Source organism: Falco biarmicus, chromosome Z (assembly GCF_023638135.1).
Source record: "Falco biarmicus isolate bFalBia1 chromosome Z, bFalBia1.pri, whole genome shotgun sequence".
NCBI lineage: Eukaryota > Metazoa > Chordata > Aves > Falconiformes > Falconidae > Falco > Falco biarmicus.
Window position 1 is genome coordinate 1,721,370 of NC_079311.1, and position 25,757 is coordinate 1,747,126.

The 25,757-nt window shown below is 44.6% G+C and overlaps 1 protein-coding gene across 4 annotated transcripts in view; it reads right to left on the reverse strand.

Annotated features, from left to right (window-relative positions):
- Positions 1-22,490, reverse strand: part of SSBP2 (single stranded DNA binding protein 2) — a 191,356-nt gene extending 168,866 nt beyond the window's left edge. The window contains exon 1 of one of the 4 annotated variants that reach the window (XM_056323656.1): positions 22,283-22,490. In XM_056323656.1, the coding sequence (XP_056179631.1) occupies positions 22,283-22,341 (59 nt within the window). In that variant the 5' untranslated portion in view covers positions 22,342-22,490. The remainder of the gene's footprint in view (positions 1-22,282) is intronic. The other 3 variants (XM_056323654.1, XM_056323657.1, XM_056323655.1) reach the window with 3 other exon arrangements.
- Between the last annotated feature and the right edge of the window lie 3,267 nt (positions 22,491-25,757).

Below are 25,757 nucleotides of genomic sequence, written 5' to 3' on the forward strand. Positions count from 1 at the left end.
CCCTGTTACAACTTTTAGACAAACTGGACATTTTCTTATGACTACTTCAGAACACTGTTTCAGTCAGCACAATGACCGCAAGTATTCAGGAAACCAAACCTTGTACTTGATTCAGTTATTTTCAACACAACACTTAAAAATCTATGCAAAAAAATCACTGTCATCTCTCAACTTCATTGGGAGGATCACTTACTGAAACAGAGACAACTGTTTTCTCAGTACCTCTATTTTAGTAATCTTACCTATTAAGAAAAATAAGCCATTGCTTGCTTGTGAAAAACTTCACGTGAAATTCAAGAGGAAGGCAGCATTTGCTACTCTATGAAAGTTTGATCACACCTCTACAGTGACAGTTTCATTAAAACTTTGAAATATTAAGAGTATTTTCATTTATTCTGCAAGCAAAATACAAGAGCTAACAATAATTTCTTTTTATATTCATCCTTAGACATTACTGAAATAATTATAAGGGAATGCAAGCATTTATCTAGAGGCTGAAATTTCTCGTCATTCACCTCAGACCAGAATGATCCTTTCCGTTGTCTGGAAACTTTCAAGGTGGTTTTTTTTTCCCCACTCAAAAGTCTGTAAAAGAACTTCATTTAAAACATTAGAAAAAGTAAGAGAATATGTTACCACTTTCTCATTTCAAGATGTGTCAAGCCTTCCCCAAAAAAATGTTTAAAAGTATCTATGTGATTTTTGTTTCATGAAGTTACTAATCTCTGTTAGAGGCTTGATACAACTGCACTGTTGAAGTTTGCTATGTTTAATACATGGTACATCAAATGCCTAGATGACCTATAAAACTTAGGTGGGTTTGAACATAACATGGATGGTAACGTGCTGAAGTGGTACCACCATCCTCAAATCAAGCTAACACATACATACATACACAAAAACAATCAAACAACAAAAAAATCCTGTCATTGAACTCTCAAATTAGTGTTTGTGATTTCAGTCTCAAACTCAAAGATTCAGCACGCTACCCTAAACAGAAAACAGGTTCCTCTAACGCTTCTATTCCATGTATTTGTGCATTAATTCTAAACCAACTTTTCACAGCCAACTGGCAGCCCTTTAAGCTGTTGCCTTTCTCTTCCACATGCATTCTCCCACATTTGCAGGTAAGAAGGGAGTATTAGCCCCCCATTGGGTGCTTTTTACACTTCATTCAAGTTGAACAAGGCACAGAAACTTTCATACAGGTAGGTGCAAACTTTACAACATCAAGACTAAATTTCAGGTCTGGAACTGAGTATTAACAGGAGACACTTGGTTTTATAAAGCACTCCAGTTCCCCAAACTTGAGTTCAGCTTGACCTGCCCTGTACCAGGATAGGAGACTATCTCCTATTTATTCTACATGGGCTAAAGGGTTAGGGCGATGCTTGCATGTGATTTGTGCACTTCACATTAATACATACACACAGTCATAAAACTTTATTTATCTATTTAAAATCTCTGCTGGTTTTTGTAGTGGTCAAGTTGCTATAGAGCTCTGTTGTGTTGTGCAGGGAAGCACAGCTTCATTCCTGCTCTACTTATTTCACTCCCCAGGGCTGCCATGAATACAACAAACGAAATCACATGGATGGTGATCTTGTCAGATCTCATAAGCGAAGCGAAAGTTGGCCTGGTCTTTTTTACAATAGGAGATCTCAAATCTAAGCTTGAAACAAGACTATGAAACTTCCTGTACACTGAGCTGAAGTCACTCAGTGCTGCTTCTCTGTGTAACATCTTCCTTCCCTCCAAGCATTTCACTGTATTGCTTTTTCAATTCAAGAAGGACCATTGGAAAAAGCAGTTGTACAAATAGCAAAAATAATGAGTCAGCTGCTCAGTTTATTTAGGGTCCCTGCAACTCACATGGCAGTTTAAAAGAAGTTGCACAGGAAATTCAGTCAGCAAAATAAAAAAAACCTTATTAGGACTGGATTTGCAAAAAAAAAAGTCAAGAAATTCCCAACCAAGATGCCAACAGTGTAATTATACTAGCCTGTTACAAAACAATTGAAAGTAATGACATTTTGACTATACTTACTAAGTGTCAAAAAGCTTAAGATTAGTATATAGTTAAACTGATAGTCCCACTGAGAAGACCCAACACAGACTAGACAACATACTTGAGGCGGTGGTGGTGCTCCACAGCTTCTCAGCAGCATCAGTCACCTTGGAGCAGACAGAATGACAGAGGAAAACAACAGCAGCTTACCTAAAATTACATTTTTAAAGGTGCATAGAGACTGTCCATGCAAAAAGGCACAAAAAGCAGCTGATACCTAGGGGTACAACACAGAACCTCTGTCCTTAAAGGGCCCCACAATTTACAGATTCAGAACGGTAAGTTTCCAAAAAGGTTATGCTTATCAAGGGAAAAATCTCCACAGTGCTTAGTAAGTACAGGCAGAAACATTTCTCCAAGTGCTTTGCGAAAACAAAAAAAATGGTGCACATGTATTAAACTGGATTCTCAAACAGGTATTTAATCTAACTACAGAGGGGCGACTGCCCAATCTTGAGGAGGAGCAGGGGAATGAGGAGTAAAAAAACAAAAAACCCGAAAAGGCAAAATGAAAACAATGACCAAAACCAAAACAAAACCCACACTAGACATCAGACTTAAGGCTTCAGCTTCGCAAACAACTACTGCAAGATTTGAAGTCCCTAAAGGAATAGCGGAGTGGTGAAGAGCTGCTGTAACGGGTTGCACAGGGCTGCTGTAGACTTGCCAATACGTACTTGTATCCAGCTGGTCCCAATTAATAAGATACATCCTGGTGGTTCCTGCAAGCCTTTCAAGCGGCTCTAACATGCCACAGACCAGACTGGCAACCAGAGAACTCAAGACAAAGACTCTGCATCGACGGCACAAAGTCATCTCCCTGCTCTGCAGAATTGCATCAGGTAATAGCTAAGTGGATAGGAGTAGGGTAATGTAACTCATTGCCACTTAAAAATAAACATCTTGGAGGGAATAAGGAGAAAAAGGCAGTACAGACAATTCATACCCAACAAGAAATGCCATTTAATTCTCATTTTAAACTGAGCATGATTTCCACCATCTGCCCCTCTCACCCCCACTTCCCTAGTCCTACAGAGACACCTCTGCAGTGTTTGCTGGACTCACTATATTTCACCAAGGCAAATCAATGTACAACCAGTAAGTTTAACAGTAACAATATTCTCAAGGAAATCTGGATGACTTATTTGCCTAAAGAAGGTATTAGTCCAGTGACCCCAACAGAATTACTATTCAGACAGATTATTATTTTCAATACAAAGAAACAGCCCCATCAAAGCAACAAGACAGCTTTTCATCTTTAGTCTGAAACTGTGTTAAGAAAGCGGGGGCAGGCGGGGGGGGGAGTTATGATAGTAGGATCTGTGAAATTATGGTTACAGTGGTTCTTAAAGGCAAAAAGGTCAATACGAAGTATTTTTAATATTTTCTTTCAAAGTAACATTCATGTAAATTTCATGGAAGGGTAAGGTTATTCAGAAACTTGAAAATGCTGCGTACGCAAGATGTGCCAGCAAATTCAATATTCGGAATATTAAAGAACTTCATCAGACCATAAGCCAGGCAATCAATGAAACAGCAACATTAGTAATATGACAGAGGATTCTACTGCCTAAAAGATACTTGGAAAAAAGAGGAACAAAGGCAATTTCAGAGAATTTATATTTCTTAGTGCGAGTTCCCACTTTACAATTCTCTGCTCTTTTTAGTTTATTTACTTTCGAGTGGTTTTAAGCAGAACATCAATTCCATACATTTTTCAATATCAAACACCACCTCCTAAAATGAAGAGAAAGATTCAGTGAGAACATAGCTTCAGCAGCATCAGTCAGAGCATGGAGCAATGACACTGACACAAATACTTCAGACCAGGACTCAAAGTTCCCCCAATTCTTAAGAGTTTAGATTCCTGGGAATAAGTGCAGGCAATTTGGCAAGCACGCTCATGAATATGTTAACTCACAAGAACGATCCATCCACCACCACCACCACCCCCAAAGGTAATATATATCGGGGAAAACATGTAAAGAGGCTCAAATGGCTAAATATCTCAGGCTAAAAATATCAAGAACTCCCTCAAGCTGGAAGCTGTTTGCAGAGCCCTGACAAAAATAAGGAACCAGGACAGCATAAATTCTTTCCCTTCCCTGCAGAAAGTAAACTACATCTAGAAGGAAAGTATTCAAAACATAATAAAAGAGGTGACTCACCCCTATCAACATACAGTACACACTGGAGGGAGTGGCGGGGTGGGGGAATGGGGATGCAACCTAAATCCTGGATGCAAACACCAATTCCCTGCCCCAGTGAAACACACAGTTCCTGCCCCCAGTGCTGATGTGAAAGGGTGACTGCAACAACTTTGTAATCAGCACAGTACTCCTGCCCTGAAGGATGACCTGTGGCACTCGAAGGTCTTCAGAGCAAGGTAAATGACGGAAGGAGTAAATGACTGCTCCTGGAGCCTTCTGCGGAAGTTAACTCTCCCTCTCAAGTGGGATGCTCCTCCAGAAGGCTGCTAACACCTACAGCAGGAGCTGAAAGGCTATAGATACTTCAAATTAACCTCTTAACCAATCAGATTTCCAGACCCGGGCTGTATTCTTTATTTCTTATTTATTTTCCAAAACGATGGTGACGTAGTCAAATGAGCAAACCTAGAACAAGATGAGCCAGCTTTGTTTTGGGGTTTGCAGGTATGCCCATGGATATCACTCAGTTATTTCATTTCTGTGAGCAGGCAGGGTATTGAAAAGCAAGCACAATCCACCTGTATTTAACAGCCTTCCACACTCAGAATTCTGAGTAGAGGCAGCCAGAAGAATTGGCTCATGTCAACTATAGAAGAAACACAGCAACCTTTCAGGACAACTAAACCAGTAAATAATCCACAATGGTATCACGTTACTTCACTCGGGATGGAAAATTCTTAAAACACTGGAGGAACTGCATAAAGAGCAATGATCTTGCTAAAGCATATCACAGTCTTACCGTTTTGTAATCACACAATTGAAACTTGTACATCACGTTGGGTCATATGACACTAAAGACACTCAAATGCTTCTGCAATTTTTAGAACCATCTGAAGTACCTCCTTCTACGCAGCATCTGACAGAAGGATAGCATGCTTCCATGCACTAATGTCTCTACTTGGAGAAACAGAAACTCAGAAAAGAAAGAGAATACCAGGGCAAGTCTGCTGACCTCCAGCAGACACCAGTTGACATCACTTACATGAATGCCCAAATCACTGAAATGTACTTAATTTTACAAACTGCCACTAGGAAATACTCATATCCCAGCCACTTCAGGCAGTGACATTCTCGGACCATAAATTACAAATACAGAATATTAAGACGCAGAGCATCTGTGGGTTGGAAAATGAATTTACTGAATTTGAAACTTTGAACATAAAGGAACAAAAACGTGACTATTCTGTAAGGATACCTCAGCATCTTCACTGAAGGAAGCATAACTCACAGGTTAAATCACAACACTGAATGTCAGGATCTTTTCTAACAATTTATAGAACTAATTTCTCACTTTTATGTGTTGGATGAAAAAACACGCAGAGAGAAGCTGATAATTTTCCTATGCAAAAAAGCTGGTTGGAGAGAGGATGGGAAACCTGGTCCAAGGGGCACTTCTGAGTAGCCAGGCACAACATGTATTAGTGTAGAATACACGGCACTTTAATCTTATGATCCTTAACAGCCATACGGCTGTGAAGCAAAAAGGAAGACAACCTCAATACTTAAAGATGGATTCTTTATTGTTTCAAAAAGTGGAACATCTGGCCTGTCCTCTTCAAGTGTTTATGTTTAGCTAAAATATCTGCTGCTAACTTAAAAGCACAAAAAACAAAGAAGCATAAACCTTTAGGGCACAAAAGCTTCTTCTTCAGGTCACCTGGGCTGCCAAAAGGGAAGAAAAAAATTTTTTATTCAAAAGTTCTATTCAAAAATTCTATTCTATTCCATGAAAAAAATCTTTTTTGGATAATCTTGTGTCAGTTGCTGGGGGACTATCCAAAGAGACAGAGCGATGGAAGTTTTCTGGAGGAATCAGAAGCTTGTTTTACCAGATAAGCATCAGGGGAGTTGTACATTCCTAGGCAGAAAAAAATGCCACATACATAGACTGCTTTTGTTGTTTTCAGATGCTCTCCTTCACACTGCTCTAAACAAATACTTTGCTTTAAGAAGTCCGGTTGTTGGTACTCCTGCCATTGCTCCCAAAGAGAAGTAAATCACAACTGCTGAATCTAAAGTCAGCCTTGGTGAGGTAACCGCAGTTATTACACAACAGACCATATGCGGGCCATAGGTAGGACACAGTACATGTTCTATACCAAGAGACCGGACAAGAGCATAAGGATGGCACTGAATCAGCTTGGAAGTGGACCAAGAGTGCAGTTAGTCTATTAACTCTGAAAATGCCTCTTCTAATTCTATTCCGTATTTGAATCAAAATAGTTTGTTGTTGGGTCTTTTTGTGATCAACCTGCTTCTGTGATTCAACGCGTGCAGCTGCCCATTCTAAGGACAAAGATATTAGATTGCCTTCCAAGCTTGCATATGTACATAGACCTATACACACAAACACACACCAACACACACAACGCAATATGGAAAATCAGTACACTAAATTTCAGACTGGGAGAATGTAATGGTCTTCTTTCTTCAGTTATGTTAATTCTTTAAATATGCTATTGGACTGGAAAACCAGAAATTCGAAGAAAGTCACAGGCATGCTAAAAAGTAACTGTCATAGAAGTGGTTTTAAGTTTAGCTGAAATCCATAATTGAATCACAAAGGCAAAAAGATTATGAAAACATTTCCATTTTGATGCTGCAGAATATACAGCAACAACTTTGCCAAATTACACCACTGGTCTCTTTAATCTGGTTTCTTGTTTCCCTTTACAGCCCCATTGGAATGCTTCAAAATAAGGTGTTGGAAATCCTGGGGCATATATGACACTGTCATAGGTTAGGTTTCTTCGTTTTCCTCTATTAGTTTTCCACTTGTATCCCAAATTAGTGACACAATCCACGTAGAACAGAATCCAATTTTGTGCTGAAGAGCATGCTCACTTAAGTACACAACCCTTTGTACAAGGCAAAGCTCTTCTCTGTAACAATACACTATACCAGAGAGAGCCTCTAATTATGTTTTGTCTATTGGATGTATACACTGTGAAGAAGAAATTAAACAGAAACTAACACCAAAACATGTTCCTAAATTTTGTGGTTTCTCTCTGCTGCACTTCATCATCCCTAGTCTTGCACTAGCAAGGAATTCCCTCTGTGCTACCTTCTCTTTTGCTTTGCCCACGCTATCTTTTAACAAACACTCCCAACTTGTTTCAAAGCCTGTGACCATGCCAAAAGACATCCAGCTACAGGACTTCAGCTTTTCAAGCACTTCAGCCATGAAAATGAAGATTGGTGTAAGTGTGCTTCCGTAACTAGTGGGTAACCGTGCACTGACACGACATGGGCAAAGCTGGCTGCTCCAACAAGGTAGGAAACAAAGATTTTTAGCTTTGGGTGATGTCTTGAGTATTTTACCAGTGCAGCTTACTAAGGATCGAGATGGTATTCAAGAGGGAGAAACAAGACTAACTGTTGCATCACTGTCAATCTCCCTGTAGTCCTTGACACAGCCAGTAGGTTTTGGCCAATGCTGCTTGACAGAAGTGTTTGCAGGAGAGGCTGGAATACGGAACAGGAACACCCACAATCTGCTGTAGGCATGACTATGTATTTTCAATACGTTTGTTTGCCTCAGTCTAAGTATTAAAAGCAGAGTCCTTTTTCAACTTTCTGGAGTGCTTCGTAAGAGTTTTACTAGACAGTAATGAAATACTGCTCAATTCAGTTGTATTGTTGTACAAGGGAAAAAAAACTTAATAGTTTTATGACACAAAAACCCCCTATTATACCTTTATTTTTTTAAAAATGAGAATTGGAGACACAGAATTGGAGACTGACACAAGGCAACTCCAAACTTTTTTTCCTCTAATTTTGAGTAATGAACTACAGAGTTACAGGGCTGTTTGGGGAATACTGTGAAAGATTTACAAGGAACTTTCTCAATTACTAGAATTAATACTAATATACCTGCATTCAGCATTCCAGTATGACTTTGGTTTTAATCATCTATTTAAGATGTCCTGCAAAGTCTTTCAAAATTACTTTTTCATCCATTCTTTATAGGCTCCCCAACTACAGCTGGACAATTTAAGTCTTGCATCTTCAAAGCATAAGATACAGCTTTCTTTGTGTTTTGCTGCATTATAGTCTCTCATTTCATTTGTAAAAAGATTTTAAAATATGTAGAACTAGGTCTGCAGTTACACACCTACAGATACTGGTCTTGTAAGAGTAAATATCTTTCTTTTATAAAAAATCAGATGTACAGACAGTAAAATTAAAAGTGACACTGAATTTGAGGAGCTGCAGCAGAAGTCAGATACACCAGTATGCTGCACCTTTCAGATCTGCTTGTCAAGCATATTACCATATACTAGTGGCATATTTCTGTATTTCTCACTGCTCTTCATCTTCTGACTAGAAGCTCTCCTTTATCTTTTCCAGATTTTTTTTCTTTTACATACTGTCCTGTGTTCAAGCTTTAAGTGTTTATTTGTTGATCACTTACTTTTCCTATTCCAACCCAGAAAATCAACTTTCATTTATGTTACCTTACAACATGCGTATGAACACACAGGAAAACAAAACTTAATGCCTCAGGCCACAAATACATGCCTTTAAGTTTTTAGAACATCCTCTCCATTTATTATACTCTATACAGTGGCATCATCAAAGTCTTTCTGACTTGCAGAAGGGAGCGCATCCCCTAATCTGAACGGTGGCAGGAGGCACTGGCAGCTCTGCTGCCCATCACCAAAGATGACTGACTGCTGGAACAAACTACCAAACTGGTTTACCAAAGTTTAGGAAGCACTTAAGAGAAAATGCAATAAATTCAGACAACTTTTCACTACATTACTCAAAGGCCTTTGACTTGCAATTCACATTTCAAGGCAGATTAAACAATATATACCGATTTAGGAGGGCTTTAACAATAAATAATTAAAGGGCCAGAACAGTTCAGAAGACTGTCAATGGGAGTTGTAACCTTCACTTCTAGGGAAGTTTCAGACTAGACAGGGGAGCTTCATTATTCCCGATACCTGATAAAATTTCATTAACTCACCCACATTCCCAACCAATAAATAGCACCTATCAACTCACCACCACCACTTCAATTCCAAGGCTGACCTAAGCAGGAATAATTGGAGCCATCCAAGACTGGCCCCACTATTTGAGGATTAGTTGGGAAACAAGAACAGTAAATAAAACATTTAGCACAGAGAAAACAAAGGGGCTTTGGTTTATCAAAACTTGCTGTTGCAATTACAAGGATCTGATAAAGCACCACAACTTCCATAGCAGAAGCATCAGGTGGCATCCTTACTTCTGGCCTCATAAATCACTAATATTTACAATGCAATCACACAGCCTGTCAGCCATATGATCCATTTTGTCCTGAGACTGTCAAGAATAACAGATTTATTAAGGAATTATAGTTCCATTTCTGCACTCAAGTATTTTCTTCAGAAAGTACAGCCCTTCCCAGGGAAAGACCAACGTGACAACACAGGCTACCTCAGGCTGCCACTGACATTGCTGTAATTTTTTTTTAACCTATAAAAACAGCTTCCAAGACTAGCACTGCAACTTTTTAATAAGCATTAAATTGATTACCACAGAAAATATAACTATTTTACCTTCCTCTAAGTACGCAAAAATACTTTATCCAAACAGTGGAACATTCTTAACTTTCCAAACTCACTAGATGGATTTAAAAACGCATCTACTAGCAACAAGGCATTTTCAATATCAACATAAAAAAATACTGCATGCACTGGAATTTACATATACTGGTAATTTATTGCTGCTGCATTTTCAAAACACTGGCTTCTTTCTAGAAAAGTTATATGGGTTTGGTTTTAAGGTGAAATCTCTCCCAAGTGTCCAAGGCACTGAAAATAAAATGAAAGTCAATATAAAACACGTGACACTGTGTAGTCAGTACCTTCTTACATTAATTTCTTCTTCATGATTGAAATTCCCTCTTTCAAAGACAGTCTTTTATTCAGGAATGGAAGACAGCAAAGAAACAAAATAGCCAATCTGAAGTAGCAAACCAGCATTTTCATTGGCAATTTAGGCTTGATCAATCCCATCGAGAGTTTGGGGTTACCATCAAGGGTTGTACTTCAAGAAGAACCACACAAACTTAGCAAAAAGTATTGGTTATATCATGGTCTGCTCCCAGTTAAATGCTTCTGCCTGAACAACTGAACTTCACACTGAAACACAAGCCCAAAGGCAGACTGAAAACCCTGACAAAGATGGGATCAAGCAGCCTGTGAATTCAATGCTAGGAAGCACTGAGGAGCCAGACAACTCTCACAATCCACAACCACACCTGACAAAGCGCACCTGCCATCAGAAGCGTGATTTCCGATATCGAGATTTTTACACCATATTTGCAAAGGAAACAAGGTGGGGAAAGAGCATGCTATCAGTCACTCTGAAGGAAATCCAGTCAGTCACTGCTCTTCAATGCATCAGTCCAGCTTGAAACTTAAAACCCAAAACTTCCAGTATACCTGCCTGAAGACTACAAGCATTCTGAGAAACCCCACAGAGAATAAATGGACACTATACATTCTGCTCATTTACATTTTGACTGTTTTATCACAATAAACACTCTCCATCATTTATCATCAGCCCTGGCTCACCGGGGAGGTCCCAGCAGGGTAGGGGTTGGCCAGTGTGACACCCATCTGCAGGGAGGGCTGGAAGGAGGATCTGGGGCCCTACAGCCCTGTTAGCCCTGTCACCTCGGTGCCAGGGGAGGTTATGGAGCAGATTGTCGTGATTTCCATCACCTGGCACATGCAGGACAAGTGGGGCATCAGGCCCAGCCAGCGTGGGGTTGTGCAAGGCAGGGCCTGACTGAGAAACCCGATCTTCCGTCACAAGGTGACCTGCCCAGCAGTGACGGAAAGGCTGTGGATGCTGTCTGTGTGGACCCTAGTAAAGCCTCTGACACCATCTCCCACAGCATCTCCTGGGGAACCCGGCTGCCCCGGGCCGGGCCGGGGGTGCCCTGCGCTGGGTGAGGGGCTGGGGGCGGCCGGGCGCAGGGGGCGGCGGTGGCTGGAGCCCCCTCCCGCTGGCGCCGGGCACAGGGGGTGTCCCCAGGGCTCCGTGCTGGGGCCGGCCCTGGGTAATGTCTGTGCCGACGGGCTGGGCGAGGGGACTGAGCGCCCCCCGGTCCGTGTGCGGGTGGCACCGGGCTGGGGGCCGTGCTGCCCTGCGGGGGGCAGGGGGCTCTGCAGGGGGGGCTGGGCAGGCCGGGCCCAGGGGCCGAGGCCCCCGGTAGGAGGCCCGAGGAGGCCGAGTGCCGGGCCCTGCCCCTGGGTCACAGCAGCCCCAGGCAGCGCTGCAGGCCTGGGCCAGGGGGCTGGGAAGGGCCGGGGGAAAAGGGCCTGGGGGGGCTGGGCAGCAGCCGGCTGGGCGTGAGCCCCCGGCGTGCCCAGGTGGCCAAGGCGGCCAGCAGCGCCCTGGCCGGTGTCAGCAGCAGCGTGGCCAGCAGGGCCAGGCAGTGCCCGTCCCCCTGCGCGGGGCACTGGTGCGGCCGCCCCTCGGGCCCTGGGCTCAGGGCTGGGCCCCTCGCTGCAGGAGGGACGCGGAGGGGCTGGAGCGTGTCCAGGGACGGGCAGGGGGCTGGGGCAGGGGCTGGGGCACCAGGCCTGGGGGGGCGGCTGGGGGGCTGGGGGGGGCAGCCTGGGCAGGAGGGGGCTCAGGGGGGACCTGGTCGCTCCCTACAGCTGCCTGGCAGGGGCTGCGGGCAGCGGGGGTCGGGCGCTGCTCCCGGAGAACAAGTGACAGGGCGAGAGGAAACGGCCCCAAGCTGCACGGGGGGGTTAGCTCGGGTAGCGGGGAAACGTCTTCCCTGCAGGGGTGGTCAGGCCCTGGAACAGGCTGCCCGGGGAGGTGCTGGAGTCACCGTCCCTGGGGGTGTTTAAAAAACATGCAGGCGTGGTGCTTAGCGACATGTTTTAGTGATGGACTTGAAAGTCCTGGGTTAATGGTTGGACTTGATGATCTTAAAGGCCTTTTCCAACTTAAATGATTCTATGATTCTATGATAAATGAAGCTGGTTTTCCTAAAAACAAGATGTGGGTGGTCAAAACTGTGTGCAAACTGAGGTTTGGAGGAGCCGATGACTCATACACAAGAGGCTCAGGCTGCTCTGGTCACTGGGAATGAAGGTACAAAGGGAAGAGGAAGAGGAAAGGCTTCTGGGGACCAGTCATAAGGAGGGCATCACTGTGAGATGTTTGTCAAGTTGATATACAGTAAACTAGATGTTAGGCTGCTGAGAAAAAAAAAAAAAAAGAAAAAAAAACCACAAAAAAAGAGGCCCTGAACTTAGCTCTTCAGTTGAAACTCAAACTCCCACAACAGTGTAAGTTAGTTTAACTGCACAGAAAAGCAACCAAGATACAGGCAAGCAGAAATGAGCCATGCAACGTCCCTGTCTGACTGTCCAACCACGCACATGATGAGCAGGAGTCAATACTTTGGCATGTCTACACATATTACATTGGTCTGGTATTGGAGAAAACAAAACTAGAAAAAATCTCAAGAAACCGAAAAATCTTAGCATGCCATACCATGTATGAAACACATATTAAAAAAAAATATAGTTCATGCAGACATCAGCTGGACTATCAAAAAATATACAGAAAACAATTTGAGAAACAAGTTATAAACACCTTCAGAATACAAAGATAAGGAAGAGTCAACATTATCTGTCAAGAATAAGACCCTGTCAGCTGTTTGGTTTACCTGGAAGGGAGACTGTGCAGTAGGTAAGGAGGAACACACGGATGGCTTACTAGAAGTTAAGATACAAGAGTTTTGATTCTTAGCCTATCATATGACGTGTATGTAAGCAGTTAGCTTTCACGAAATCAAAAAAATGGTGTAGTCACGTGAAAAAAATGGAAGAGTCATTATGAGTATATTTCTAAAAATGAGAGAACGTTTCAAGAAATTTCTTGCTATCCTAAGCCAATTCCATTAAAAGACCTTCATTAATCAGTTGTATGTAGAAATACGGAAGTGTACATGGTAAACTGGGAAAGATTATAAGCCCTTTTGGGGACACAAACAAAATAAGGGCAGTAAATAAGAGAAAATTTAATACAGACAAATGTAGAGTACTATGCTCAGGAATAAGAAATCAAATACACGAATATGAAATGGGGAATAATTGGCTAGGCAACAGTATTGTAAAAAGAACCTGGAAGGCATGTTGACTGCAAAATGGATGACTTAAAAAAAAAATAACGAAAAACAAACAACAAAACCCAAGAGCAACAAAACCCAGGCAAGTGTTCTAGGGAATATTAGCAGCAATATTTTATAAATAAAACCTAATTAGTATATATCATCTCAAAAGAGAAGTAATTATTTCATTCTGCGCAGTTCCATGCTCTGATCTGGACACACTACTAATAAGGAAAAAACAAAAAACGAGTCCAGAGGCAAGAATCACAGAAGGTTTGAAAGGAAAAAATGACCTATGACAAAAAATTTCAGTTTATTTTTGTGGTTTAGATTTTTGCATTTAATGAAGCAAGAAAGCAAAAACCTAGGACGCTATGGTCTTGACTACTGCCACCTTCCAGTTCCTTAGTAAAGAACATCTTATGTTCTCATCTGTTACTTCCCTGGGACTGGAAGGAATACTTTAGAGCCCAGAAGAATGCACAGAGGTCATCAAGTTTTCTGAATTAATGTGTTTCTTGCTATCTGAGGAAGAGCTTCTCTTAAGAGTTGAAACAACAACTATGTATGACCTGACCACTACTTCAACAGTCTGGACTAAACAATCTCAACTGAGCACACACCAGAAAAAGAAACTTGAGCTTCAACTCAACCCAGACCACCACTCCTTTCAGGCCTATATGTACACCAACATAGCAGGAACCAAGTAGCCCTCATCAGCTAAGACAGCTGGGAAGCCTTGAAGTTGTAGCTATCAAACATCTATGGTGAAAAAACATCACCTACCTGTGTTCTTGCTGGTGCCCAAAAAAAAGGTTTGCAGAAAACTCTTAAAAGCAACTGTTTTGAGCACTTGCTAATTACGTGCACTCACAGAGTACCATGCTAGGCAGTGCAGGACTGTGCCCTCTTCTGCACTCTGAGGGTTCATGGAGTGGCACTACCCAGTTACAATGCTACCCTGAATTATACAATCATTTATTTGTAGTCTCCCTCCCTAAGAAAAGCAGGCTTTCGAGGTCATGCTGAGTGTTACAGTAAGTACACAACTGTCCACCCTGGATAACTTCTGAGTTCATTTTCCACCTCAAAAAAAGAGACAGTAGTCTCAAAAATCAAAAAAAACCCCCCACATTTCTACAAGTCGCTTCAGCTATTTGCTTTCACAGAAACACTGCAGCAAGACCTCAAGAACAGAGATGTCCAGAAAATGAGGCTTCAGCTGTTCTCTAACTGATGGGACTGCTTGTTTCCATCCTGCTCTGGACTGAATCACAGTCTGTCCGAGGCAGATGCTGTGTGCTGTAGCGGGGAGATGGCAGACTCTGGGGTGGCAGGGACCGTGCTGTAGATGGGTCCTTCTGAGACCACCTGAAAAGGTCCTCCATCTCTGAGTGTGCCACAGGATGGCTCTGTGTCGTAAGCCACTCAGCTGAAACAAACCTTGCACAGCAGATGAATCATTTTCTGTTCCTAACCTTCCAGATGCCCAACATGATAAAATGGTATCTCATCCTTAAAATGAGTGGAAGAAGAGATGGTGGAAGTTTTATGTACACACCAGTGGTTTGTATAATGCTCCAAAAAAAATCCTGGGCTACACAGCTCAAACTGGGCACCCAATAATCAGCAAGTATTTTTGCTTTTTACCTTTCTTGTGTTACTGCCATTTCCAAAACTGGCAAGCAGGCAGGAGTGGCTTGATGCATATTTTTAGAGGTTTGTGAAACTCAGACACTGTGGTGCTGGGCACCAAAGAAACAACACATTCTTTCTCTAGGAACAGCTGTATTATGAAACAGCAAGGCAGCCATAAGGCACATACCGTATGGCAGCAAAATAGCAAATTATCAAATAGCTACTAATTATGAAAACAATGCTTTATTCTGCACAATAAAAAACCCAAGAGTTTTTTTCCGGAAGTTAAAAAAAAAAATATTAGTGAACATGCAGATGAGGACAAAGTAAGAACAATGCTTAGTATATATCCATATTTTCCAAGTCAAGAGAATGTTACTGAGAAAGCAAGTACAACACCCAGACATTGCACTCTGACACATACAGACACGCTATTCCAGCTGCTTCTGAACAGCAAATCCTACCCTTCCCTCTTAAAGTTCCGACATCTCATCTGAGCTACAGATTCTAGGACTACCATAACCTCTCTGCCATTTCAGTCAAGTCCAGTATTTCATACGTGTTTGTACATTTTATCTTGTTTTATCATTTTATCCCTTGGTCTCACACATTCCTTTGCTGCCAGCAAAGGAACGGTCATTTTCTAGCACTTGGAGGGACAGTATGTTCCTCCTAACTTAACAAAAATCTTCCACTTCCTGACCTGTCTCCTTGAAGGAATCACTGTCCTGGCTCTGCTCCCTGTTTTGCACCAGGTCTATTTTCCTTGTCACGATGCACCAGCTCCCATCCAGATCTCTGATCCCAATGCCAGTCCCTTCAGGGAGCAATTCTTTGTCTCATCTCTCTGGACTGGCCATTTCCACTCCGCTTCATCCTCCTTCAAGAGCCAACCCCCTGTTAGCTCTGTGTCCTGGCATCTCACAACTGCAGCTCCAACGGCTCGGCCTGTACTTGCACTCTCCTTCCCAACAACACCCAGCCCTGTTTCTTCTCCCCAGACCGTTCCTCTGAACCCAGTAACTACTGCACTCCCAGCAAAAATGAAACATTCAGCGATTACAGTTAGTAAGCCCTAAGCATATGCAAATTGATCCTTTTGAAAAGGCTTGTATCCTGGCTAAATTCAGATGCTTTGTCATGCAAATAGAAAAAGACACAACCCTGGAATAAAATCCCTCATCCCTTCTCAACTAGATTTCAAGTGTTTCAAAGGAGAGGAGTACTATTGGTCTTCCATGGTAAAAGTTATGAGAACTTTTGAAACATTGGAAAACGCATTTTTTACTTTGCCTAATTTTCAGAGTGAGCCAAAACACTTCAGCTGAACTGTTTAACACAAAGAAATTAAATAAACCAGCACAAGGCTTACATACACCATTACAATTTTTCCACCCAAACACTGAAAGTTTGGCAAAGAAAATCTGGTTTGGCTACTTTAATACTTGTAACTCTATCATATGCCTATAATTTAAGCAAAATGAATTATTAATATATGCTGGTTTCTGTTGACTACTGTCTCCTCCAGCAAGATTTAATTACCTCTTAGGCAAGCCCGAATGATGCTCATTGTCATCAAGAGTGCATCTGCTGTACCCAGTGGGTCTGAGTGGGCTCCAGAAGTCCTTGCTCTTTAGCAGCAGAAGTCTGCTCAGCACTACAGAACCCACAAAAGCTAGCATCAGACACCTCATGAAGCTCACCATCCAGGAAAAAAAAGCACAGGACAAAACACTCAAACCTTTTGTGAGCAGACCAACTGTGTAGAGGAAGCAATGCAGAAACTGAAGCTTCTTTTTTTCCTTGATTCTTGTCAGTCCAATGAAGTCCTTAACTGTATGGAAACAAACACCCCTGCTATAAGCAGTACACTTTTAAGTTTGATATGTATTTCAGGGCACCGCTATACTGAAGTTACATTTCTACGGTCCACCACACCTACCCTTCAGTCTGTCAGTGCCTGTTAAATCTCCACTGCAACAGTAGTTATTCTTAGTGGTCTGAACTGCAGCATATACACTATCTGAAACACCTTCGTATGCTGTCTAAGATAACTGTGCAGTATGAGAGAGTACCTGAAGCACTGTGATCATTAATAAATACTGATAAATACTTACTATCTCCAGAAAGTTCCCTTCTGTGCTCTTCTTTAATAAAAAGTATATTCTTCTAGAATGGTTAAAAAGTGTTATGTCCATAGACTCCCAGAGCAGCACACCTGCAACTTTTACAAGTTACACCTGATGGATGAAATCAGTGTATAAACATTAAACCTAAATTCTGTAAAACACGCTGGATTACACTACCACCAGAGTATCTTTCACCACCTGAAACTTGGAAAGCTAGCTCACCGTTTCCCAGGGATAAGCAGCAAATTGATCACTGAAGCCAATTAATTTTAATCTGCCCTTTATTTTTATGTAGTTTACAAACATTACAGTGAAAAATGTAACTTAACTATGTCAACTCATGCAATGCTGTCTTTCCAAATTTGGAAAAAAAAACCCCAACAACCAAAACAAAACCTCACAAAAAAACCCATCAACTAACAAAAAAACCCCTCACAAATATGTCTAGAAACCCACAAATCCTCAGAAGTCCTCAGAAATCTGTTTTCCTAAACAGCAGCAGAATCAAATACAGAAAGCACTGGTGAGTTTTTCCTGTTTACAGAGAACCCTATTGGCATCAACAAGAAAATGACGTATAAATTTCACTCCACTTTCAACTTTGGGAAGAAATGTCTATGCACCCACATATAAAGGAGCTGTACATCCAAATGGCCAACCACCCAAAACAGAATTGAGAAGAAACTGCAAAGGAGACCTCTTCTTTCTTCAAAGCAACAGCAAAGTGGAAAAGAAAAATGCCCATCTTCCTCCATGTGACCAACTGGCCAAGATCAAACTTAGGTGGCATTTACAACTAGGGTCATGCAAAAAAAAAAAAAAAGGAGTAAGAATACCATGACAGCAGCCATCAAGAATTCTCACTTGCTCTACATCCTCTCCCAGACCAAGCTGAAAAATAATCAATAACTAACTCTAATGCTTGCTTCTATGTTGTTATTTTGATCATGCATCCTTTTATATCACAGTAAATCACAGTCCCTAGTCACCCAGTTAGTTTTTAAGCAAAATCTGCAGGTCTGCTGAGCTCCACCAAGGCAACGGCACCTTGCAAAAAAGACCACTTTAGAAGACCATTGAAGGATTAACACAACTGAACACAAAACAAGTAAATCCCTTCAAAATTTAGTTTTCCTTAGGATGTACATTCTTTTTACTTACTTTTCTACACATATTTTCTAACTGAAAACATTATATATAGAGTTCCACTTGCAAATTACTATAAAAGTCCTGTTTGAGAATCTATGTAAGATTTGTACAGTCTGGTCCTTCTTTCTCCAAGATTAAGTTCACAGAGTTTCACCATTCAATGAAATGTCAGCAGGTTCAAGCTCCTAATCTGAATTAATCCAATTTTAAGGCATTGGGGGGGGAGACCTATTTGCTGTGAAGAGATAACAAAAGGGGATGTTTAGAAAATTTTGGTCTTTTTCCTTTTACAATGTAGATGAGCCTTATTTGGCCCCAGAATAGCACAAGTGGTGGGACTGCTGCTGTTTGATACAACTTTCCCATCCTTTATGCGATGGGAATGGCCTACACCCAAAATTAAGTCACAACTGTTATAGAACTGGAGGAAGGGGCACGACACCACTTGAGATTTTTTTTCTCTCTTTGTCCTCTTTGCATCTCACAGGTTATCATATGCCTTCATTCTCAGCGTTTTACCTAGCTGTTCCATACTGTACTTCTCTGGCATAAAAGTACATGTTATTTTTCCCAAACCCACCTATCCACACTTCGTATGTGTTGTTAAACTACATAATACAGATAATTTACCCAAGGTCAGGCAGAAGGGACAAAGAGAAAGACAATAAAACGAATGACATCTTTGGAACTGAAAAATCGCCAAGGGCTACTACAAATGACTTGCCAAACTTACTCATTTTAATAGAAATTACATAACCTCAAAGCACATAAATATCAAAGGCAAGCACTAAAGTGAGATACAAACATACCTGGCACTGGACTGATCTGTAAAATATATCACATCCTTAATTACAAACAACATCTGAACAACACGCATTTTCACACCCTAGTCCTGTCACTAGCACACACCCTCATGGGGAAGACACATGCTCCATATAATTAGGCCATCCAAACCTGAGGTAGTGTATTTTTTTTTCTCAGTTTATTTCCTTAATTATTACAAGTGGATTTCAGAGATCAGTTACTGGCTACAAATTTTAGATACTTAAAACCTTGAGGAGACACAACAGAGTTAAATTACATGTTCTGTTCTAAAAACTTTCAAATTAAACCTAATTATAATCCCGCTCTTCTTGATTAAATAAGTACTTAATGTTTCAGTCAAATGTATATATTTTCTCTGTGGTTTTCAAATTAACACAATCGCATGCAGAAGTCAGACCTGTATTTTTTTAGAGATTTAATTTGATGGCAACTTTTTTGAGCTGAACAAAAATTCATGCATCACCTTGGGAGAAGCACTGCATAGTTGTAAAACAGTGTCATAAGAAAGAGAAAAAAAATGTAATCACAGCTTTTTGGATGTCAGAAAGAAAGCATATGAAAATGGCAATGATGTGACCCGATCTACTAAGAGGAAATTTGAAATGATGTATTAAAAAAAAAACAAAAAACAAACAAACCTGGAATTTAGACTATATAATGGTATTCCACATCATAAACCGAGACTTCAGGCTGCTTTTTTTTTTTTTTTTTTCTCATCGAAGGACAATTGCTGGCAGGGAAAATAAGACGACTGGTGTTTCTAAATTCCCAGTTGTGTTTATCTGTAACTAACCAAGAAGTTACCCATCTGTCAAGTCCATGATTTAAAAGAACAAACCATTTCAGTGTTTTGAGTGAAATAATCTATCTCTACATGAGGAATTCAAATTTCCAGCTGTTAGTTATAATGAGCAGGAGACAAAGTGTATTTAAATGGAACAGCACCATCTAGCAGGCCCCCCATAACTTTACTTAGCAGGGCAGTTGCTACTTGGCAATAGGTCAATTTGGCAGGCTTGCCCTGAAAATTATTAAGCATTTTCATACCGCATGAAATATTATGTGCTTTATCGCACCACAAAGCCAGAAGAAAAATCAGCTACAATGAAAGAAGACTGAAAACAGTTTAAAGTTTCAGCGCTAGGACCACAGCAGTTGTGTGTGTGGCTCGTGTTGTGTAGTTTTTGCTAAAGCAGAATTAAAAGAGCCTGATCCTCATCCGATCGAACAAACATCAGCCCTACAGATTTGTTTTATTTAGTCCCACACTGCGATCCCATTGTGCCCTTTAGGAACTCCCCAAGTGTACTGACAAACACCAGCTACTGTATAGCACAAGAAAATCTTTCAACTCCATAATCTTGCTAAATGAAACAAACAGTGCTTCCACTAACCCCTTAAGCAATTATTTTTTAAATTATTCCTATCCTGGGAGTAAGAAGTGCCACAAGTTGATTAGATTTTAGTGCCCAAGTTGTGTCTCCCACTCCATCTTAGCAACTAACATTCCATGTCCATGCTGCCTGTCTTCCTCTACCCTTCCATTGCAAAGTTATGTGTGAAACTCCCAAACATAACACTTCAGATTTCCCCTAGCATCTCCCTCTTCTGTAGCAACAGAGATGCCTGGCCTGCTGCTGTTCCAGGAAGCATGCGTGCCAGTCTCTGGAATTAGGAAGTCTCTAAATTGCTGTAGAAAAAAAAAAATGAACCCAAGACCCAAAAACCCAGACCCAACAAAAAAAGAAACTTTTAGGTGAAGATTCAAGACAAACCGCCTGAAGGTAAACTCATCAGCCCTGCGCGGAGTATTGAGGCTGATGTTGGATGCGATTCTGGAGCAATGTGATTTTTTGCAGCAGATGGGTGCAAACCTGGTTTCTGCCCGGAGGTCTCCATCTCCGGACTCCTTCAGCAGCCTTACCCCGACCCTCCCCAGCCCGAAGCCACCCCCGATACACTCCCTCCTCTCCTCCCCCTCACTCGGGCTTGTCCTCCCCCTCCACCGCCGCCGCCGCCGCCTCCTCCCCGTGCTAAACCGGCCTCGGTAACGTCAAGAAGCTGCCACTACCGCACAACTTAAAGAGACGCCGTCCATTCCAAAAACTCGTTTTCCTCCCGCTTCTTTCCCGCCCGCCCGAAGGGCAGCGCAGGGCCCCGGGAGGGAGGCACCCGGCGCCCCCCGGCCCGCCCGCCGCCCCTCCGCACCCCGCCGCGCAGCAGCGGGGTCCGCTCCGCGCCGCGGGTCCCCGCCCGCGCCCCGCCGCCGCGCGGTGACACGGGGAGGGCGGCGGGAGATGAAAGGGACCCCGCGCCGCGCAGCTGGGCATTTTATCCGCGAGCAAATAATGAAGCAAACAATAATAATAATAATTAAAAAGTAGTTTTCGCAGGCTGTTTCGGCACCAGCCGGCTCCAGGCCGTGGGGTGCGAGGGAGCCCCGTCGCACACCGGTACACCCTAAAAAAAACAAAAACACACCCGAAAAAAAAAAAAAGCGGGGGGGAGCGCCCATCCCGGCACCACCTTTGTTCGGCGGGGCGGGAGCCGGAGCGCGGCGCCCCCCCTCCGCCGTGCGCCCCGGAGAACAATGCGCCGCGGGGTCGGGGCCGCCGGGCTGCGCGGTCCCGGGGAAAAGTTGCGAGGCGACGAGTTGGGACGCGGCGGGAGGCAGCCCCCGTGCCCCCCGTCCCCGGGCCGCGGCTCTTTGTTACCCAAGTTGTCCCGGCACCCTGCGTCGCCGAGCCCCGCGGAGGGCCCCGGGGACCGGGGCGAACTGGGGGCGGGGGGAGCGGGCATCCCGGCGCCGCTCGGCCGCCCGCCCCCGCCGAGGACCGGGCGCGGAAGGCAGGCGGGGGGCGCCCGCCGCGGCCCCCTCGCCCAGCCGCCGCTGTCCCGCCGCGGGGACCCCCCTCCGCGGCCCCCTCCTGCCCGAGCTGCGCGGCCGCGGCCGCCTGCCCCCCTCACGCCGGCCCGGGCGGCGCCGGGCCCCCTCGGTCCCGCCGGCCGGCCGGCCTCCCGCTGCGCCCGCGCCCGCACCGCACCGCCCGCCCGCAGGAAAGTTACTTTGCGCGCAGGGTCGGTGCCCGCGCAAGGCGCGGTCCGCCGGCGCGGGCCGGCGGGCTGTACTCACTTCTCCCTGGCCTGGCTGTCGGACGGGACGCTGCTGTTGCTCTTGCCTTTGCCGTACATGCCTGCAGAGAGCTCCGACTGTCACGCACCTGTCAACCCATCACAGCCTCCCCGGGAACAGCCCCGTCACCATGGAGACGCTGCCACACACACATCCCATTGGCCGGCCGGGCGGGAGGACACGCCCCCCGCGCGGTGATCGACAGCCGGAGACCCCGACGGGCTGCTCCCTCCTCGCCCCCCCGCCCCCTCGGCTCCTCCTCCCCCCCCGCCCCCCCCGCGCTCTCCCTTCCCCGGCGCAAGGGGGAATTAGAAACGGTTCTAGAAGGATTTTAAACAACCGGCTGTTCCGAGCGCCCGCCACCCGCCCGCCGCCGCTGCCGGCGAGGGAGAGCGCGGCGGCGAGCGGCAAACTGCGGACCGGACTCTTTCGGCAGCCGGCGCCGCCAGCCGGCCCGCGGCCTGCCCGCTGCCCGCCCCGCTCCCCTCAGCCGGCCGCGCAGCGCAGAGCCGCGCTACCGTCCCCCGCGGGCCGGGAGCGCAGCCGGTGCGCGGTAGCCTCTGCTAGCCCCACGCCGTCCCGCTGCCTTCGCTGGGGGGGGGGGGGGGTCGGGCGGCAGCCGCCCCCTCGCCCTGCCCCGCGGTTTGAGGGCCGCCGACACACACACACACCCCGCCGCCGCCCGCCCCGGACCCTCCCGGCTCCCCAGCGCGGCCCCGCTCCCTCCCGCCCGTGCTGGCGCCCTCTCCTCAGCTGCTGCCAACACGAGTCACCTCGGACCCCAAGCCTCGCTCCCCGCCTCGTGCCCCCTCAGGGCCACCCGCCAGGCCCGCGGGGACCCCCGAGCGCCCCGCACCCCTAGCCGGGCACCTCCCGCGGGGACCCGCCCGGCGGCCCCGTTTCCTCAGCGCCGAAGGTCAAACCGTTCCCCCCGGGCAGGGCCAGCGAGGGCAGGGCCGGGCAGGGCCGGCAGAGCCTCCCCGGTCACGGGAGGGCCAGCCCCGGGCGGAGGGGCGCCCCGGCGGGGACACGGCCGCGCTGGGGGAGCCGGAGGGCGACCTGGGCCTCGCGGGCCTCGCTGAGGCCAGCCTTTGGCCATTGGGGGCTGGCAGGAAACATCTCCTGAGCCAAAACAGTGTGCCTTAGAAAAGCTTAAGGGGGGGGGGGGGATCTTCTAAAGAAAATTCAAGGAAATGCTTTGATTTTTTTAAAGGTACATTGCAAATAATTCTGTGCTCTAGAGAGATGATAGGAAGAGAGCAACCACCGGGAACATTTATTACTTGCTTTTTGTAAAGTACCCATACCCAGGTCTCTGATTTTGGTTTTTTTTCTTTTTGCTGCTGAAGTCTAATCCTGAATTTTGCAGATGTTGATACCTGCTTATCTCTACAAACCTATGACTAATCTTGTAAACCTACTCACGTGTGTAAGCCGAGGGAGCTTTTAGTGTTTAATGTCAAGCCCTCGGAGCGCTTTTTTTGGTCCAGCCAGGTTGTAAATATACCCATCTCCCCATTGTGTTGGCAGGCAAAGGCCAGGAACAATAAGCACCACGCAAAATTTGAGGAGGAAAGTTGTATGAGGCATAGACCACCAGCATCTGTTTATCATTGCTGGAGCTGCAGGGGAAAAAACATCCTCTGGATTTCGAGCTGCTAGAGTAAAGGGAACGGTTGGTGAGGTGAAATTGTTGGGGGAGGATTAAGAGAGTATTAATGAACAACTGGAACAAATTAGCAACAGAGTAGCAGAGACAACAGGAAGGAACAAGAGGCTGAAGAGTCCGAGGTGCTGGTAGCTGCACATAGGCGATTCCCTATCACGGCGCGGGTCGTGTGGGATGTGCACTTTTGCAATTTGCTGCAATAATTCATCAGATTAAAGCATACCACAACAAAAAAGCCATTTCGTGCCAAAGTTGCTTCTCTGTCTTGGGCTTTCACCCCGCTATATTTTTTGTATTAACGGGTCAGTGGGAAAGAGTGGTTGGCGTGGGTAATGAAAGAAGTAAATTAGGCTTTCCATGCAGCCTGCTGGCAGCAGTCACCCCGGCCTGCACATTGTAGGCAGGACCGGGGCTCCAGCTTGCAAGTTACGCCAGTGAAACCAGGGGAAGGACGTCAAGCGAGGTGGCAACAGCGGGTTATGGTGGGAGAAGAAACAAAGTGGGAAATGGCAGGAGAAAACGAGGGAGGAGAATGGAAGGGTAGGAGAAGCTAACAGAGGAAACGAAGGAGGTGAAAATGACCATGGGTGAGAATAAAAGAAGGAAACAAAGTACAAGAACAACATGGGGTGAATTTGGGTGGTAAAACGGGGTAAAGACTAGGGAGAAATCTGAGAAGGGCATGTTAATGAAGCGTGAACCAGAGGGAGGTATTTTGCCCTCATTCCTACTGAATAATGCTTATGTGTCTTGTACCATGGAATTCAGGTGGAGGCTAGGCATGTGACTGACTGCATTCAGTGTGAACACGGGTAACAGAAAATCGTACAAAGAAAGAACAGCAGAGAAGGTATCAAGAAAGAGAACAAAGAAGAACTTGGGTTGTGGGTAAAATGTGTTAAAAAAAGAGTTGCTGACAGAAGGAAGAGAGTAGTTAACACTTTGGTATGGTATCAGGGATCATCGTAATCCAGAGTACAGTTTTAACCTAGATATTTACTTGCCCTTGTTGAAGAGCCATTATCATCAGATACGTTGACTGTCTCCTGTTTAAGGCTTTGTGCTGCCACCCGTCAGCCCTAGCGTCAGCATGACTTTCATTTGAAACTGGTAACGATGGAATCGTTCCTGGGCAAGGCAGTCTTCTTTGCATTTTCTTCTTTTTCTCCCCTGAGAAAAATTGCCTCAATAGTTTTCGTTTGTTTCTTTGTGGTTTAAAGGGTGGGGGGTTATTTTGAGAAGATGGCTATGTCAGTGTTGTGTCAGTCTTGTACGGGGAAAGTTGTGTTCTGGAAAAGGACAATGCTGAAGTGTTTCCCAAAAATGCAACGATAAGACTGCTGTAGTGTCCTTTGGATATGCATTCCATGACAAGATTTTAACAGCCAAAAATGCTTTGTTCCTCTTTTTCATGTGATTTATTTGCAGTCTTGTGATTTATTTTCGTCTGAAGGACTGCAAATGCTTTGCATGTTCATAGATCAAATTGTGATTTGGGGCAGAGTGGAATGAACTTCGAGAGGGTAGGGATGGACACTTGGACATGAGCAGGATGGCTCTGTTCCCAGTAACAGTGTTAAAACTCATTCTCTTTACAGGTCTGGTTCCCAAGCTACCATTAACATTCAGGTGATGACTTTGTAATTTTGCTTAGAGATCCTTCAGTGGAAAATACAGAAATAGTGCTAGTACTTATTTATTATGCATATGAAAAATAGAGCACAAAAAGGAATAGGGTACTTGTAGGACTCTGCTGTAGATTTGCCAGGCTAATGTTACAACTGCCTTTGCAGGAATGCTATCATG